This window comes from Canis lupus, chromosome 15 (assembly GCF_048164855.1).
Source record: "Canis lupus baileyi chromosome 15, mCanLup2.hap1, whole genome shotgun sequence".
NCBI classification, from domain to species: Eukaryota; Metazoa; Chordata; class Mammalia; order Carnivora; family Canidae; genus Canis; species Canis lupus.
In genome coordinates, this window is record NC_132852.1 from 47,234,956 (window position 1) to 47,251,910 (window position 16,955).

The window sequence follows — 16,955 nt, forward strand, 5'->3', positions numbered from 1 at the left end:
TTCTTACTGTTCATTTTATTACTTGTTTTCCACATTCTTAAAAAAAAAAAAACAAAACTTAAACTTCATGTACGGTGGGATTGGATTTGGACCACCCAGACCGGGCTCACCCTGAACATCCTTGTCTGCAGTACAGGTGAAGGCTGGCAGGAGGGTCACCCAGCGGAGGAGGGCGCGTGCCCCGCTGCCAAGCACCGACAGGGGTGCCCCTGCAGGCTCTGCCAAGGACAAGCTGTGCAAATGCAAAGTCACTTATACCCTCTGAGCTCGTTTGCTCCTTTACGCCTGCCGCGCAGGGTCTGAGTGATGGCTGATACTCAGGAGGTCCACAAACAAAACCTTAAGATGCCATTCAAAGGTGGGTGCTGGGCCACCCCCATGACCGCTGCTGAGAAGGGGGGAGAAGGAGTGCACAAAACCTCTTCCTGCTGACTGCACCCTTCGTCCCCTCCCAGCCCTGTCCTACCCTTTCCATGGTCCCTGAAGCCTGAAAAGCAACGGACTCCTCTTCCTGAGGTCTTTGAATGGAAAGTCTAGAAGTTTTCTGTTCCTTATTCTTTTATCAAGTATGGCTAGATGTGAAGAGACTGCCTATTCTAAACATCTTACTACTGTGATCTTCTAGACCTCAGCTTCTGAGACAGTCATCTTAGGACTTACTCCTGACCTGGAAACATTTCAATGCTTCCCGGCACATCCCACCCCGCCCCACTCCATGACAGACTGTCAGCCCCAGGTCCTCTCCCTTCCCTCCCACCTCAGCAGGTGCTGCTTCCAGAGGGGCGACCAGGAGCATGGGCCTGGCCCTGTGTGCGTCCCCAGTCCCCTGACCAGGCACAGCAGCCACAGGACCTTGCTTGTGCCATGGGGCTACAGCCCCTGTAGGGCCTGGAGCCGGCCTGCACCTCTGCAGTGGCACCTGTGTTCCCTGACAGCAGAGCTGACCACATCAGCTCAGCAGGGTGGCCCTGCCTCAGCAACCTGGACACAGACAGTTCCCGAGGATTCCTCACATTTAATAAGGATGGAAGTGGGAACGTGAGCCTGGGGGGAACAAGCTGACCCTGGGGTAGGACATGAGGCAGGTCCTTCTGGCCTAGAGACGCCTTAGCCATGCTCACTTCTCCCAAGATGAATTCAAGAAGGCATAACCCAGTCTCTTACACGTGTTAGGGTTTGAACTGTGCCCCCAAAATTCATGTTGAAGTCCTAAGTCCCAGCACCTAACAGCAGGAAGGTCAAGTCACAGTGAGGGCGTCAGCATGAGCTGAGTCCGACAAGGTCCCTACAGAGGCAGTATCCCGAGTCGTGCGTACGGGGGTGGACAAGCAGACCAGTGACAGTGGGAGGGAGCCCTGGGGCAGACTCTCCCTCACTGCTTCAGCAGGCACCTGCCCTGCCGCCACCCTGACCTTAGACTGTGGCCTCCAGGCCATGAATGACTACCTGTGCTGTGGTCCGTGGGCCCCGGAACGTGCACTGCTCACCCAAGGGCCCATCTGGGAATTCCGTTCCACAGCTGACCTTCCCACCTTTCCAGAGACTGAATTCCCTCGAGGGTGCACAAAGGCAGGCAGATGAGCCCACTGGGTGCTCATCCTGGTCACAGAACCGACGGCGGCCCTGGTCCAGCTGCACCCGCGCCCCTTCCAAGAAGCTGAGGGCCTTTCCCTTGGTACCCCTACTTCTCCACTTAGACTCTGCAGGCAAATCCAGCATCAACCAAGGGGCAGGTTTCTCTCCAAAGAAAACCCACAGCCCCTCTTGACCAGGAAAGGGAGAGCTGAGCCCTCCTTAGTGCTGAGCCCAGGAAGGGCAGCTGCGAGGAGGCAGGGCAGCCGCTGGAGCAGCCAGGAAAACGTGGCATGCATATACGCGCGGGCACCCCAGCCACCTGCAAGCCAGGGCTGTCCCAGTGGGAAGGACAAGCTGGGGAAGCAGCATCTGAATGAACCTGAGCCAAGAAGGCCAGAGGCGTGGCTGAGATGCACACCAAAGAGTGGCCTCCCTGAGCAAACAGCGTCCTGGGGTCAGGGCTGGTCAGGCCAGTGGCAGAACACCCAGCCCCCTCACGGCCCGGAAGCGGGGAAGGTTCGGCTGGAGCAGGTTGAGGGGGTGGGACAGCCCCTAGGAGAAGGGGCCAGGGTCGGGACATCATCAGCAGGACCAAGCTGCTGAAGAAGGTGGCTAGGGGTCCCCCGCCTCGGGACCCACAGTTCCTCCTCGCAGGTTCTCTGGACCCCTGCCATCAGGCTGCTTGCATCCTTGGGCCAGCTGAGGGTCCCAGGTGGCACCACTGCTGAAAACCGTGGCTCTGCATCTCCCCTGGTTGTGAGAGAAGCCATCTGTGGGGGTAAGGCAGTAGGCAATGAAAGGAGGGGCGGACTCTGGTGACCCCCCGTGTGTCCAAGGGAGGCAGGCACAGGCACCCCAGCACAGCAGCAGCGTGCTGAGGAGAGAGGCTGCTGGGAAGGGCTGGAGCTGGGCCCAGAAGGTTCTGCCATGGGGGCATCTGGCGGCAGCTGAGATACTGGGCGGAACCTCCTGGAGAGGCCCGAGGCGTCACCGGCCCTGCAGCTGTCCGCCTGACCACGCAGGATCTTTGGTTTTGGCCTGGTGGGGCCCTTCTGCCTCCAATAGGGCAGGTGTCTGTGAGCAGGGCCGTTAGACCAGCGAGGTCCCCGGGAGGGGGCCCATGGCCAGGAAGCCTGGCACTTGGACCCAGGGCCACGGGGGCGCTTCCCGAGCCGATCCACCTGGGTCCTCATGGTGGCTACTTCCTGAGACAGGCCTGCCAGGGCCGTGGCGAGCCGATCCAGCTTCTCTGAGAGGGCGGCGCCAAGGCTGCGGAGCTCTGGCTGCAGACCACTTCCGCAGGGGCAGGACTGCGGGGGCGCCTGAGGCAAAGCCGGAGGGATGGCAGCCACAGGGGGTGGCTCAGGCAGACCTCTGGGAGGCGGCTTCCCGTGCGTCCTTGCTAAAACCAGAGCAGGGACACGAGATGAGAGTTCCTGGGCTGTCAGAGCTGTCTCCCCCTGGGGGGCCCCTTCAGCATCCTCCCCACCCACTAAGGCCCAGCCTCATATGGGACGAAGTAACTCGGGCTTGGGAATGTCGATGCCAGTGCTCATGACATCAAAGGTGGCACATCTCCTGGCTGCTCCCCAAATTCATGGACAGGATAAACCACAGCCTGGGTCTCAAACTCTCCTAGGATGGTAAATGGCCTGCCCACCTTCTAGGAAAAGGTTCAGCAGCTCTCTGTGACACCTCTGAGAGTAAGTGGCATCCCAGACCACCTAACCCTGCCCTACCGTGTCACTAGGCTGGGTCTGGAAATGCTCAGTGGACAGCAGGGGGCCAAGGCCAGAGAGCCTGTGGGAGAGGAGCCCAGGATGGTCAGATCGGCCTGGGGCAGGGAGGCTTTTAGTGCGGTGAGCAGGGGGCTGGTCAGTACCCAGGGCTGCTGGTCATCAGCACATCCCTCCTGACCTCTACCCCTCCATTCTGAGGTCAGAGTCACAAGATTTTAGATCTTAAGTTACTTTTTTTTTTAAATCACCTAATCCTTTGCTGTAAGGCCTCTTGGAACTGGCCTCCACCCTAGGCAAACCTCACAAGAAAGCCCTGCTACTACCAAGGACTGGTGGGGTAGCCTGCTTTCCCCTCCTTCTCTGCACCCCAGCCCAGCCCTGCCCCCCTCCCATCTGCACCCCAACCCAGCTCTGCCCCCGTCTCTGTACTTCCAGGCTTCAAACAGAGAAGTGGATCCTGGAGCACCACAGAGGGGCTGGAGTGCTACCTGGCCAGGTTCTCCAGGAAGGAGCTAAGCTAAGGGCAAAGATGTTGGCTGCGTGGCAGGTACACTTCTATCTGAGCAGGAGGCAAGGGGCGGGGTCACCTCAGGACAGCTCAGTGCTCTCAGGAAAGCACTGCACGTTCAGAGCAGCAGAACCTGGGAGCCAGCACTGGGGCCCCACTAAGCTGCCGGTGGGAGGGTCTGGGTGTGGGTCCCACAGGGAGCTGGAGCCCAAGCCCCACACACCCCCTCCGGGCCCACACACCCCTTCCGGGCCTCCAAGTGTACAGTGAGGAGCTTCCTCATGGCAGGTGTGACACAGAAGCCCAGCTCTTGGCTCCTGGGATGCCCTGGCCAAGTCGCTCACCATTACTGGGCCTGTTTCCTCATCTCTCGGGAAAAGTCTCCTCAAACGCCAGACTTTGATTTTGGGCATTATCTACCCTGGTATCCTTGCTTCTAAAAAGTACCCGTGGGCTTTGATGAAAAAGCCAGCTATTTCTGTAGGAAAACACTGAACAAAACAGCAACCTGAAGTTCAAGGTGAGACCCTTCCTACCTGTGACCCGAATAAGCCTGCAGGGGTGCTAGGTAAAAGCTTTCCCCAGGCTTCTGGCTAGCCTGCCCCGTGAGGAGCTGAGCAGGAGGGAAGGAAGATGGGTGACCACTGTAGACGCTGACCCCCTGCCCACCACCCTGTGCCCTCAGCGCTCCTGAAGCCACCGGTTCACCTGTAACACCTGGTCTTCCATTTCCAGGCCCCAGACCCCTGGATTCTTCACTGACCCTGGGCTTCCAGGACAGGGGACCGTGGGCAGATCCAAGAAGCTTGCTGGGGCCCGGCCCGGGCCTTTTCTCTGGCTGAGGGGCAGGGCAGGGGTTCACAGCTGCCCCTGTAGAAAGAGCACAGACCACCTGAGTTGTGGAGACCCACTCTGATGCGTGGATATTGGGACAGAGCCTCAAAAGAACTGAATTTTCAGGGCGCCTGAGTGGCTCAGTCACTTAAGCATCTGACTCTGGATTGGGACTCGTCATGATCTCAGGGTCTTGGGACGGAGCCCCAAGTCAGGCTCTGCACTCAGCGTGGAGTCTGCTGGTCTCTCTCCCTCCTCTCCCCCGTACCCCCTGCTTGCATGCATGTGCTCTTTCTCAAATAAATAGTCTTCAATTTTTTTAAAAAATTGAACTTTCAGCCTTTCAAACAATGGTTAAATAGGATGCAAGACAGATACACTGGGCCCATCAGGGAGTCCAACCCTGGCTGATGGGCCCCCGGGGCAGGTGTGATGAGGGTGGACTGGACTCTTCTGGAGTCCTCCACAGCAAGGGTGTGACACTTCTAGCTCTACTGCAGGGGGCCAGAAGCGGCAGATGGAGAGGGCGGTGATCTGCAGGCCCCATGCTGGGGGTGGCCCGCAGGCCGTGGGAAACTGCTCTGTGCCCAGCCCCCTCTGCCATGTCCCACTAGACCCACTGAGCCATGAGGAACACCGGTACGGCCGGGCCTGTGCAGGAGCCAAGGACCACATAGAGCCACTGGCCTGAGTAGGTGGGGAGTTCCCTTCCCTAACTATTATCCCACTTTTACCTCCTCCAGCACTGCCCAGAGGGCCAGGCCGGCCCGGGGTTTCCGGGTACACGTTTCTCCAGGGCAACTGGGACCTGCCTCCTGTCTTTTCTTCTGCTCTTCCTGCTGGGAGACACACTGGGTCAGGCCTGGACTAAGGAGCCAGGCTGCCTGGGAGAGCAGACACATTTCTGGCATTCTTGACAGGACAACCTCTAAATCCTCCCAGGTGGGCGAACCTCACTGTTGACACAGTTTTCATTTGTTTTCAAATTTTGAAAATGCACATTACTATCACCATCATCGTCTTACATACATACATACGTGTGGACACGCAGCGCAAGTGCCTGACTTGAACCTTTGATCGGTGGGCTATCCATTCAGAAGACACCCATCTCAGACAAACATCGCCAGCTGCGTGACATGGTGACTCACAAACCCACCCAACAGGGAACCAGGCTGCCGACCCATAGATATCCCTCTTTCAGAAGGCCCAGGGTGACACAGCTTTAGATAACCGGCCACCTGAGCAATCCCGCTTCTCCCTCGCTGTGCCCCTAATTCCTGCTCTGATGCTTTAAATTCACTGGTAAAGAGTGAACCCGCCAAACCCAGACACCCCACCCTTGAGCCAAATAAAGGCAGAGTCCCAGGTCCATGCCTGCTTTTCCTCTAGCTCTCTAGCTGCGACCACCCCATGTGCCCCTCAGGGACTGTGGGTAATAAATCCCATTCCTCGAAGTTCCCTAATGGCTTTTGCTTACATATGTCCAATGGTCATAAGAAGCACAAGGACTAGCCCCAGGGATGGTAAACGTCCATGGGGCCCCCTACGAGGGACATGGGCTGGGCAAGTGCCTCAGGCATCCCTCGCTGAGAGTGTCACTACTGACAGGCTGGGACCGATAGTATATATGCATATAGATGTTATTAGCGCATACAATGTGTAGTGTCAGAGAGAATGTACACACCTTAAGTTCATTGCCATCTAATGAAGCTCACTTGTTTAACAATCCTGGGATCCTATGTCCTACCTTCTCTCACAGACACAGCACAACTTACAGGGAACTCAAGCATGACAATAGTAGACAACTATGACAAGAGCCAGGCAAAGCGAGAATCCAGGCCCTCTCTCAGGAGCCCCCGCGCTCACCTGCATTGAGGCCGCAGTGGTCCCCAGGCTCTGCTCTCCCTGGGCCTTCACCAGGGCTGCTGCCAGTGGGGGCGCCGCCAGGGCGCGGGGACAGAGGGCCAGGACCCTTGTAGCCGGGAAGGCGGTCCCTCTCTGGCAACACAGAGCTGGTGTCAGAGCAGTGGCTACATCCCCCAGCAGGGATGGCTCCCTGGCCTATTCTGTCCCCCGCAAACTCACCCTGTGGGAACAGCTGCCAGAGCTCGTCTCCTTCTGAGCTGCTGAAGCTAGAGCTGGAGCCGGGGCTGGGGCTGGGGCTGGGACCTGCCAAGCAGGCAAAGCGCAGGGGCCTCCCAGGCAAGATCCCCTTCAGAGAGTTCTCCAGACAGTGGAGTGGGGAGGGCTTCATGGCTGCCCCTGGGCAAATGACAACAGAAGAACATTCTATCCCTTAGCCTGGCGGTGGTCAGGAGGACCCTCTGCCTTCATGAACAGGCATGCAGAGCTGGTCCCCCTTCAGGTCAGCTAATGGCCCCACACAAGCTCGGGGAGACCCTGAACAGCTCTCGCCCTTGCCAGTTTCCCAGCTGCTCTAGAAAGCCAGTGGGGAACATTCCTGAAGTCTCAAGTCCCTGGTACCAGCCTCTAACAGACTGGTTCCAGACAGGCCCCAGGATTAGAGGCAGGCACTTCACTCGGGACTAGTGGTCCAAGAGCAGAGACTCAGTCACATCCACGGGAAGCCCCCCAGGGACCGTTTTTTCTTCTGGGAACATTTAGAAACACCACGTTTATCCAGATGAGTCAGACCCTGCCAGCCTGCTCCAGCAGGCCCAGGAAGGAACACGGCTCCAAGTGCACAGGAGCAGCAGCAGAGGGAGACCCCACCACCCCAGCAGCTACAACAAAGCAGATAATCAGTCGTCTCCCAGAGAAACCCGGTGGCTGCAGGGAAACCATCCTCCCCTGTCCTTTCAGCGATCGAGTTTCTGGTCTTCCTCCAGCACACCTCAGGGCACTGCAGCCAGGGGCACTGGGCTGCAATGTGAGGGACAGAGGAGATGGACAGGAAATCTAGTCCCTCGTCGAAGATTTTACTGGGAGGGAAGACGTGCCACCAAATACCAGGGCAGATGTCAGCTCACCATCTTGGAGCCATCTCCATGGCCCCGGCCTGGGGGCCCCGGGGTCTTTGAGCCCTCGCTGGTAGCACACAGGGACGGGGACGCTGCTAGAGGTGAGTGCCTGTGGGCTGGCCAGCCGGAAGCTCCTGGTGGGGGCCTCTCCCTGCCCCTGTCCCAGGTGGGCTGGCTCACAGGCCTCGCCTCTCAGCCCTGTTTGAATGAGAAGCCAAGAGGCCTGTCAGCCCTGTGGGGCATGGATGCAAGAAGACACTGGACAGAGGACAGCTTCTGCCCCTGTTGGCTTCTTGGGCACAGGAGCTCCAGTTGTGGGATGCACGCCAGCCCTATAGGTGTTCCCGGGAGCCGCCCCCAATCTCCCAGGACTTGTTTATCCCATACCCAGCCCCCTGGACTCCTGGAGGCCCCCCAGCTCAGCCACTGCTCTGGACCAAGGTACACGGGGACAACACAGCCAGGATTGAAAGATACTCCACTGCCAAGGCCCTGGCTCAGGCCTGGACTTGGAGCAGCAGACAGTGGGGCTGGGTATCCTGCCCTGCCTCCACCTACCACCCAGATGCTGGCCACGCCCTTTGGCTTCATGGCCTCACACAAGCCTCTGCCCAGGCCATTTCCAGAGCATCTTCTCCTCTGAGGGCTGGCTGTGGGCCTGCCAGCTGCATGGGGAAGCAGGGCTGGCACTGGCAGGGCAAGAGTCGTCTTTCCCTGCTCAGATGCTGGGGAAGCCGTGCTTTACCTTCCTTGTCCGCCGTCCAGTTCTTGGGCTCTGTTCTCTGTGGCCCCCTGTCCCCTGCTGAAGACCAGGACAAGGCTGACTGTGGCCTGAGCACTGGTATCTCTCTGAGACAGTTCTCCAGGCCCTGGAGCGGGGAGCTTCCCACTGGGCTTCCTGTGAAAACCCAACATTTGCAATCTTGGGTAGTCAGAGGTCAGCCTCCACAAAGCCCAGGAGCCTTGTCTACATCCTCATGTCCAGGGAAGCTGGGGCCATGGGAGGAGGCACAGGGCACTGGACCTGTCACGCCAGGCACCTGGGCCCAAACACGGGTCAGTCCTGGCTCTGGGCAGGCCTCCTTGGCCTGGCCCTGAAAGAAAGAAACCTGTCCCAGCCATCTCCACAGAGCCTGGTCAGTGGGCGGTGACAGGGGTGATCAGACACAGGCACAGGCTGGGCTCCCTCATGACACCCTGCTCCACCTTGGGATGGTTGCCACCATGCTGCCCCGGCCACAGAGGACCAAATGCCATAAGGCTCCCTTGCCTGGTCAGAGGGAAACACTACAGGTGCCCTCACCACAGGTATGATGTAGCAAGCTGAGAAGGCCAACACTAGTGTGGTCGCAACTTGAGAAAAAAAAAAATCACAAATATCCCATTTCTAGTGACAGAGCTGTAGAAGCAGCTGGAAGTAGATGAACCAGAAGTCCAAAAAAGGAAAAGCCCCTTCTACATGAGCTGACATGGTGGACACATTCTTTCCTGAATGCGTTTGCTGACGCGGGGCTGACAGGGCATAGAGAGAGAGAATGGGAGTTTCAGGCTGCGGCATGGGGCTGGAACAGCAAAGTTCAACTATAAGAGACCCCAAATGCAGTTACCCTGAGTTCTAAGGCAGCACAGGGAGCTGGGCTGAAAGCTTGTAGAAGGCAGCATGAACTCTCCTGTGGTTTGCGTTATTTAGAAAGCAAAGTACACCAACGGGAGCTGTGCAAACAAGCACCATGCTAACCCCTATGGATGGACACTGCGCAGCGGTTCGGAGGAACGGGGTGCTGCCAGTGTTCAAGAAACATGCAGAGAAAATTCGGGAAGATGCCAAAGGTAAATGGTAAAATAAAAAGCAGGGTGGAGGTGTGTATATAACACTACTGGCTGTGTGAGGGAACCAGCACTGGGCCATGCAGGGAATGCCTCTGAAAGGTAAGAGAACTCAGCTGTGGTGACTTGGGGTGGGGATAAGGGTGGGGGGTGACAGCATCTCTCCTCTATAACCGTTTGCAGCTTTTGAACAAAACCCTGTGATCACCTATTAAAAACCAAAACTTGGAACGCCTGGGTGGCTTAGCAGTTTAGCGCCTGCCTTTGGTCCAGCGCATGATCCTGGAGTCCTGGGATCAAGTCCCACATCGGGCTCCCTGTGTGGAGCTTGCTTCTCCCTCTGCTTGTGTCTCTGCCTCTCTCTCTCTCTGTGTGTCCCTCATGAATAAATTAATAAAATCTTTAAATAAATAAATAAATAAATAAATAAATAAATAAAATAAAATAAAATAAAATAAAATAAAATAAAAATAAAAATAAAAACCAAAACTTGGGGCACCTGGGTGGCTCAGTGGTTGAGCGTCTGCCTTTGGCTTAGGTCATGATCCTGGGGTCCTGGGATCAAGTCCCGCATCAGGCTCCCTGCATGGAGCCTGCTTCTCCCTCTGCCCGTGTCCTTGCCTCCCTCTGTGTGTCTCTCATGAATAAATAAAAAATTTTAAAAACCCTAAAAGTTAAAAAAGAAAAGGTGGCTGCACTTGGGGAGGAAAAAGCCCCCACAGCCAGAGCCAGCCAGGGCCGGGCGCAGGAGTCCAGGCTGCCACGGGCACCAGGGGGGCCCCAGCGCTGCTCTGTAGGCTCCAGCCAGCCGGGGGCAGAGTCCTGGGGGCAGCTCCAGGCCTTTTGCAGACAACACATGACGCAAGGTCTGGAGGCGAGCAGCAGGGGACCGGGTGTCTGTGGACAAGGCAGACCAAGAGCACTCAAAGATTCGAGTGGGGGCAAAGGTCAAGAGGGGACACTAGAGAGTCCTGCAAGATTCCAAAGAGGTGTGACAGCTCACCATGGACACCTCCACGCGGGAAGCTGAGGAGAGACATGGGTCACCAGAGACATTCCTTAGGGTGGTTTTACATGAACTCAGGACATTTTTTCCTAAGTTGGAAACATCAGTTTGATGTTATAGGCATTTCCTTGTGTCTGGGATAAGGAAAGAGTTGTCACAAAGGAGATGACCTTCTATTTTTTAAAGGATCTTAGATGTTGTCCTACCCCTTCTGAGCCAAGTCACTAAAACAGATCCTCCACCCCTCCACCCCCGCCCTGACCCACTGCCGCCCTGCAACAAGCCCTGTGTCTGCTCCTGCCACAACACCCCCGGCTCTGCTCCAGAGGGCACAGCAGCCTGGGCTGGTTGGGTCCGACATGATGGCGGGCAGGGGGCCCTCTCGTCCTTCCCCAGGACTGACCCCAGCCTCAGGCCAGCCAGCTCACCTTTTCCAGGCGGACGCGCCTGGCTGCCCCCAGGGCTCTGGAAATCCAGGTCCCCATCGGTGCTGCTGGATGAGGAGAAGCTGGGAGGGGTGCTGTGGGGACCTGAGGGGAGGACAGGGCTGCCTCTCACATAGCCCTGCAGACTCAGAGCCAGAAGAGGCCCCACAGTCACCTCTGCAGGAAACAGCACAGCTGACATCAGGAGAAAGCCATTAGCCAGGCGGTCCCCTGGGCCCTGGGCTATGGGTGGGCACCCAGGACACCTACCCCAGAGGATCTCGCACAGGGTCTCCCCTTAGCTTAGTGGCTCAAGCACTAGTTAAACCCACATGAACCCATATGTTTGTCTCATGGGGCTGGAAAGCAAGTAAGAGCCCTCAGAGGGGGCGGCAGACCAGAAGAGTTTAAGTGGCTCCCACCACACTCTGGAACTGTTTGGGGAGAGGCATCAGTGAGAAGCTAGGAAGGCCATGCACCTCCAGAGGCCCAGGATGAGAAGCGGGGGACCCACCGGCGTCCTCAGCACCCTGAGCCCAGGGCCCCATTTACCTTCACTGTGTGATCTACAGGACTGCAGCTGGGGCCTCTGGGACCCGGGGTCTCCTGGCTGAGAGCTCTGGAATCCAGAGGCTGCCGGCGGCTGGGGAGGTAACGACCCACTCAGGGGAATGCCCTTCAGACAGGCCTCCAGGGCTTCCAGGGGTGAGCTCGAGGCACTGCTGGCTGGTACAGGGGAGATGGCTCTATCACCATCTCAGGCACATTCCCCTGGCCCAGCCCTAGGCTGGCTGCCCCAACCTGCCTTCTTCAGGGATAACACCCTTGAGGGAGACATGGATTAGCTCTCTGGTCCTGCAGGGTAATGACATGATCTGTACCCCAGCCCAGGGGCCGGGTGGACAGACCCACACATTATGTAGTGGGGCCAGCTTCCTGACAGATAGGAAATCTCTGTAAAACAAGAGTATCTACAGTGGAAGGCTGCTGGATGAGGCGGCTATGGGTGAACAGAGGGGAAGTCACTGCCTGAGAAGGACAGCCAGGTCCTCCCTCCATTAGCCAGCAGAGCCTCGGTGGGGCCGAGAATCCCACTGGAAGACTTGAGAGATGCTCCCAGGCCTCACCTTGAGCTACGGGGCTCCAGCTGGGCACTTGGCCCCCTCTGGTCTCTCTGTCACCCCCCTGGCTGCTGGTGGCAGAGGGGCTGTGGGTCCACTTGCTGAGCTGACAGGATGCAGGAGCCAGGGGGCTCTGGGTCCAGCCATCTTCCATCTTCACCACAGACAGCACATGGCTAGCTCCAGGACCAGGGCCAGGAGGAGGGGTCTGGAGGGGTCGGGGCCCTGTGGGAAGACCCCATGAGACCTTTATAGGGTCAGGACCAAAGCCCCTGGCCTCCACAGCAGTCTCTAGCCCCAAGGCGGTCACCCATTAAACACCAGCAACTCACCCTCCCATCGTGCCCTGGCCCCTCTGGGGTGCCTCCAGAGGCTTCTACTGAGAGATGTCACATCGGCTTCCTCAGGTGGCACCAAATCTTTCCTCCAAGGCTGGTGAGCCTGTCTCAACTCACCTTTATCAGCAGTGTGAGAAGCTGCGGTGTATGGAGATGCTACCCCAGTCCACATAAACATAACAACATGACAAGAACGCCCAATTCAAAAGTATGCCCCAAGGGTCTGTGGGGCCAGCACTGTTCTCAGCCTCCCCTGCCTACACTTCCTCCCTTCTGGAACTTTTAGCTCTCCTCTAACAGCCAACCTGGATCATGAACACGGACAGATGAAACACCTCCTACATGCCCAGCTCCGTCTACAGGGAGAGTCCCTAACGTAGCATCTCTGACCTACACAGGAGGTGAGGGCCTGAGGGCCTGATGCGGAGCCCTGCTTGGAGCAGGGGAGGGGGGATGGCCCTGGGGCCATTCCTGCCCAGCCACAGGCATTTACCTCCAGAATTCCTTTGGCAGGCCCCTGGATCCTCCTGCAGCTGTGGGTCCCTCACTCCTGAGGGGCCGGAACGTCTGTGAGGAGCCTCCGGGATCTCCTTCAGACAGTTCAGCAGACCCTGAAGGGGACAAGCCCCAGAAACTGCCTCTGTCTTCACTGTAGGAAACAGGAACATATTTTCACCCTGAGCCCAGTCACAACAAACAACAAAAGGTAGACAATCCAGGTAGGGGCCAGAAATCTGGAAATGTGGGTCTTTTTGCAACTCACTTAGACTTGCACAGGCCACTGTCTTCTTGGTGTTTGGTTTATAAATGCCTGTCCCGGGGCGCAGGGGCAGTACAGGCGGCTGAGCACCTGACTCTTGGTTTCTGCTCAGGTCATGATCTCAGGGTCATGGGATAGAGTCCTGGGTCTGGCTCCACACTCAGCGAGGAGTCTGTCTAAGACTCTTTCTCCCTCTCTCTCTGCCCCTCTCCTCACCACCTCCCTCTATAATAAATAAATAAATAAATCTAAAAAAAACAAAACAACAACAACAACAACAAAAAAAAACAACCTGTTTTCACACCCAAACCAGACAGCTGGAGGGAGGGAAGATGTGAGAGCACAGTACCAAGGCAGGGCACGTGGCGTCCCTGCCAGCACACGGGAAAGGAAGTGAGCTGACAGGTCCCTATCTGCCCTTGGTTCCCTGTGCCCCAAGCAGAGCTTCTCTCTGCAGAGGACGAGGCTTTTCTCACACTCACTCACACATGTATATTACTGTATCCTAGCCTCACTGTACCTGAAGGTGGGAACAAGTATCCCCTTTTACAGATGGGGAAACCAAGCCTCAAAAGCTTCAGGAGGCTTTCCTAGTCTTTGCAGCTAACAGGCACCAGGCTCTAGGACGGGGCTCCTGCCCCCACTGCACCACCCAGTCCCCCCCACCCCCTGCCGACTCTACACACCCACTTAGAGTCAATGCAAAGTGACATTCAGCAGCTCCTCCTGAGAGGTTCCATATTAGGACAAGTAAAAATCACAAAAGGATCCAGGGAAAAGTATTTTTGAGTTTCCTTCTACCAGCTGACCAAATGTCATTCTGCTAAGAAAGCCACCTGGATCTGGAAATAGGAAATAGGAAATAGTGGAGCAGGTGTGTTGGGAAGGTTCCTTTGGGAAGACATTGTACTTACAGAGAAACAGCTACAAAAAGACAATTCGAGCCTTTCAGAGGTTTCAGAAACCTTGGCCTGAGGAGACAGGTCCCCAGGGACTCACCTTCCCAGGGTGGGCTCCCAGGCCCCAGCTCCACTCTGGTTAGCTGAGAGGTGCCCTGGCCAGGGACAGGAGGTGGCAAGCCTGGAGACACCTCAGGGTTCTGGGGCCCAGGCATGAGGATTTCCTTCAGGCAGTTGATAAGGCCTTCCAGGGGGCTGTTCCCAGGAGAGAGTCCTATGGCACCTGCAAGACCACCTGTGTGAACAGGCACAACACCTGCTGCATAGGGCTGTCAGGGGGCCTGACACACCTGTGTGAACTGAGCATACCTGTTTCCCTTCCCCGCTCAGCTTCAGGGCACACCCCACTCTCAGCAGAGCCAGCCTCTCACCTGTCCCCAGAGTCCCTCTCTCCTGTTTTCCATTCTCCTTCTTCCTGCTGGAGCTCCTGCTGGAGCTAGAGGTAGGAGGGCTGGGCTCCCCAGCTAGGGCTTCTGGGCCTTCCTTCTCTGTAACTCTTGGTTTGTCAGCAGTTTCTGTTACAGGAGAGACAGAAAGAGGAGACCCCTGGGTGGCTCAACCCCAAGGTGCCAGCCTTGGGCCCAGGGCGTGATCCTGGAGTCTCGAGATTGAGTCCCACATCGGGCTCCCTGCATGGAGCCTACTTCTCCCTCTGTATCTCTGCCTTTCTCTCTCTCTCTGTGTCTCTCATGAATAAATAAATAAAATCTTTTTTTAAAAAAGGAGAGACAGAAAGGTCTTTCTTTTTTTTTTTTTTTTTTTTTTTTTTTATTTTTTTATTTTTTTTTTTTTATGTATTCTGTTGTTGTAGGATGGAATGTTCTGAATATATCTGTTCAGAAAGGTCTTTCTAACCCTAGCTCCTGACTGAGAGGAATTGCCCCAGATCGGTCCCCATAGAGGGCAGGCCTCTCAGTCCCTGCCCCCTATCCCATCCCCAAAGGGCAGCCAAGTCCTAGAAACTTGCATTTGTGGCAGAGTCAGTCTCTGCAGGCTTGTCCCAGGAGTCTGTCCTGGCACAGGCATTATATTTTAAACACCAAGACTGCTTGCTCTGAATAACCCAGAACCCCCCAGTTCCAGCCTCTGACTTTGGCTCAATAAGTGAGTCCAGCAGCCTTGACACGCAGGACCCAATCTTGTACTCATGCTTCTCAAATTTCAGCACATGTACCCGCAGAGCAAATCTGCCAGAGGACACCCAAAATCATGGGCTAAATGGGGTCTGTTTTTCAGGGGTGCCAATTTTAGTCCATACCCATTTAAATATTTTAAAATATTTTAAATAGGGGCACCTGGGTGGCTCAGTCAGTTAAGTGTCTGCCTTCAGTCAGGTCATGATCTCAGGGTCCTGGGATCGAGCCCCACATCGGGCTCCCTGCTCAGCAGGGAGCCTGCTACTCCCTCTCCCTCTGCTGCTCCCCCCACTTGTGCACTCACTCTCTCTCTGTCAAATAAAGAAATAAAATCTTTAAAAATAAATAAATAAAATATTTTAAATAAAAAACAGATATTCCAACAAATACAAAATTTGCAAGAATCTTTTAAAATACAATCAGACTCTACAGAGAAATTCTAGTGGCTGCCCTTGCCCTCTGCTGCTCTTGGGGCTGCCTTGGTGAGAAGGTCTGAGACTCAGAGCAGGTGCACACAAGTGTATTCCTGTGCCGATGGGCCTGCATGTTCCCTAGGCCTGCGGTGCTCTGCAAGCAGGGCTGGGAGAGAGGCTGCTCAGGGGCCAAGCATCACACTTCCTCTTTGGTCTACAGACAGGGGCCTTTGTCCTACTCTTTGGGGAGCTGGCCCCCATTAACAATAAGGGAAACTGAGTTCCAGGAACAATGAAGAGAGCACAGAGTCCAGTCTGCCTGACTCCAGGGTCAGAGGCCTGGCCCCGCTGGGTCACACTCACTGATGGGGAGGGGGCTTCCCTGTCCACCGGCTCCAGGCAGGCCACTGGATGATGAGCTGCTGCTGGATGTGGCAGCCATGCTGGGCCAGCCAGTAGGTGTTTCTGGAAGGCAGCTGAGCAAGCCTCCGAGAGGGCAAGTCTCCACGGTCACAGCTGCTACTGGGGAGGAGGAAGAGGACACCCGAAGCTAGATTTAAGCCCAGCAAGGGGTATGCCCCCAAAGTTGTCCCATCTGGGCCTTCCTTGCCCTGTTCCATTACAATGACCCAGATGTCAGCATCCTCTGCATCATCATTCCTCGGCTCTGAAACATCGATTCAGAGTCTTGTTCTGATGAGACCACCTCACCCCTACTTTCTTTCTAGGTCATCTACCATCCACTGAGCAGGCTCGAGGGCCAGGGCTGGTGGGCACAGACATCTCGAGGAGGTACAGTCTGAGAGCTGAAAGCACCAGCTGAGCAGAGCAGGGTTAAGGACCGAGAGTCTGGTGATGTGGGAGGAGCACAGGCTGAGGGGGGGGTACTGGGCCCCACTGGCCATGCTGATGGGGCACAGCTTCCTCTCCTCATCTAAGAACAGGGACTGACCTCACCTGCCACACAGCCCTGACGGTGTGGCTGAAGCCCTGGAGAAATGGGCACGAGAAAGGCCAGGAGCCAGTCTCACCCATGACCCATTCCTTCTTGGGGGCAGACGTGCTACTGGGCATTTGTGCAACAGGTGACCCTAGCTAGGGTCTGGCCGGGGCTAGGCAGGCACCCGGCACCCAGCTGCGACTCCACTTCACCTGACTTACCGTCAGGGCTGCCCCGTTCCCCGTCCAGGCTGACAGCTCCACTCCCACTCTCGCCCTCTGGGCTGACCTCCCCAAACAGGAACTCTGGAATCTCCTTGACCAGCTGCACCAGGGCGGTGAGGTGAAGGCTGTGCGGGGGTGCTCCTCCTGCTGGAGAGGCCACAGTGAACCC

The 16,955-nt window shown here is 56.4% G+C and overlaps 1 protein-coding gene across 20 annotated transcripts in view; it reads right to left on the minus strand.

Moving 5' to 3' along the window:
* KRBA1 (KRAB-A domain containing 1) overlaps positions 1 to 16,955 on the minus strand; it is a 26,070-nt gene continuing 9,115 nt past the window's right edge. For 7 of the 20 annotated variants that reach the window (XM_072777092.1, XM_072777091.1, XM_072777094.1 and 4 more), the window contains 15 exons: positions 16,784 to 16,933; positions 15,986 to 16,144; positions 14,445 to 14,588; positions 14,114 to 14,308; positions 12,848 to 13,003; positions 12,023 to 12,241; positions 11,448 to 11,621; positions 10,899 to 11,090; positions 8,383 to 8,535; positions 7,647 to 7,835; positions 6,742 to 6,918; positions 6,523 to 6,654; positions 5,391 to 5,495; positions 4,531 to 4,692; positions 1 to 2,977 (listed from right to left, as the gene is read on the minus strand). In XM_072777092.1, coding sequence (XP_072633193.1) covers positions 2,070 to 2,977; positions 4,531 to 4,692; positions 5,391 to 5,495; positions 6,523 to 6,654; positions 6,742 to 6,918; positions 7,647 to 7,835; positions 8,383 to 8,535; positions 10,899 to 11,090; positions 11,448 to 11,621; positions 12,023 to 12,241; positions 12,848 to 13,003; positions 14,114 to 14,308; positions 14,445 to 14,588; positions 15,986 to 16,144; positions 16,784 to 16,933 — 3,215 coding nt within the window. In that variant the 3' untranslated portion in view covers positions 1 to 2,069. The remainder of the gene's footprint in view (positions 2,978 to 4,530; positions 4,693 to 5,390; positions 5,496 to 6,522; positions 6,655 to 6,741; positions 6,919 to 7,646; positions 7,836 to 8,382; positions 8,536 to 10,898; positions 11,091 to 11,447; positions 11,622 to 12,022; positions 12,242 to 12,847; positions 13,004 to 14,113; positions 14,309 to 14,444; positions 14,589 to 15,985; positions 16,145 to 16,783; positions 16,934 to 16,955) is intronic. The other 13 variants (XM_072777082.1, XM_072777087.1, XM_072777081.1 and 10 more) reach the window with 11 other exon arrangements.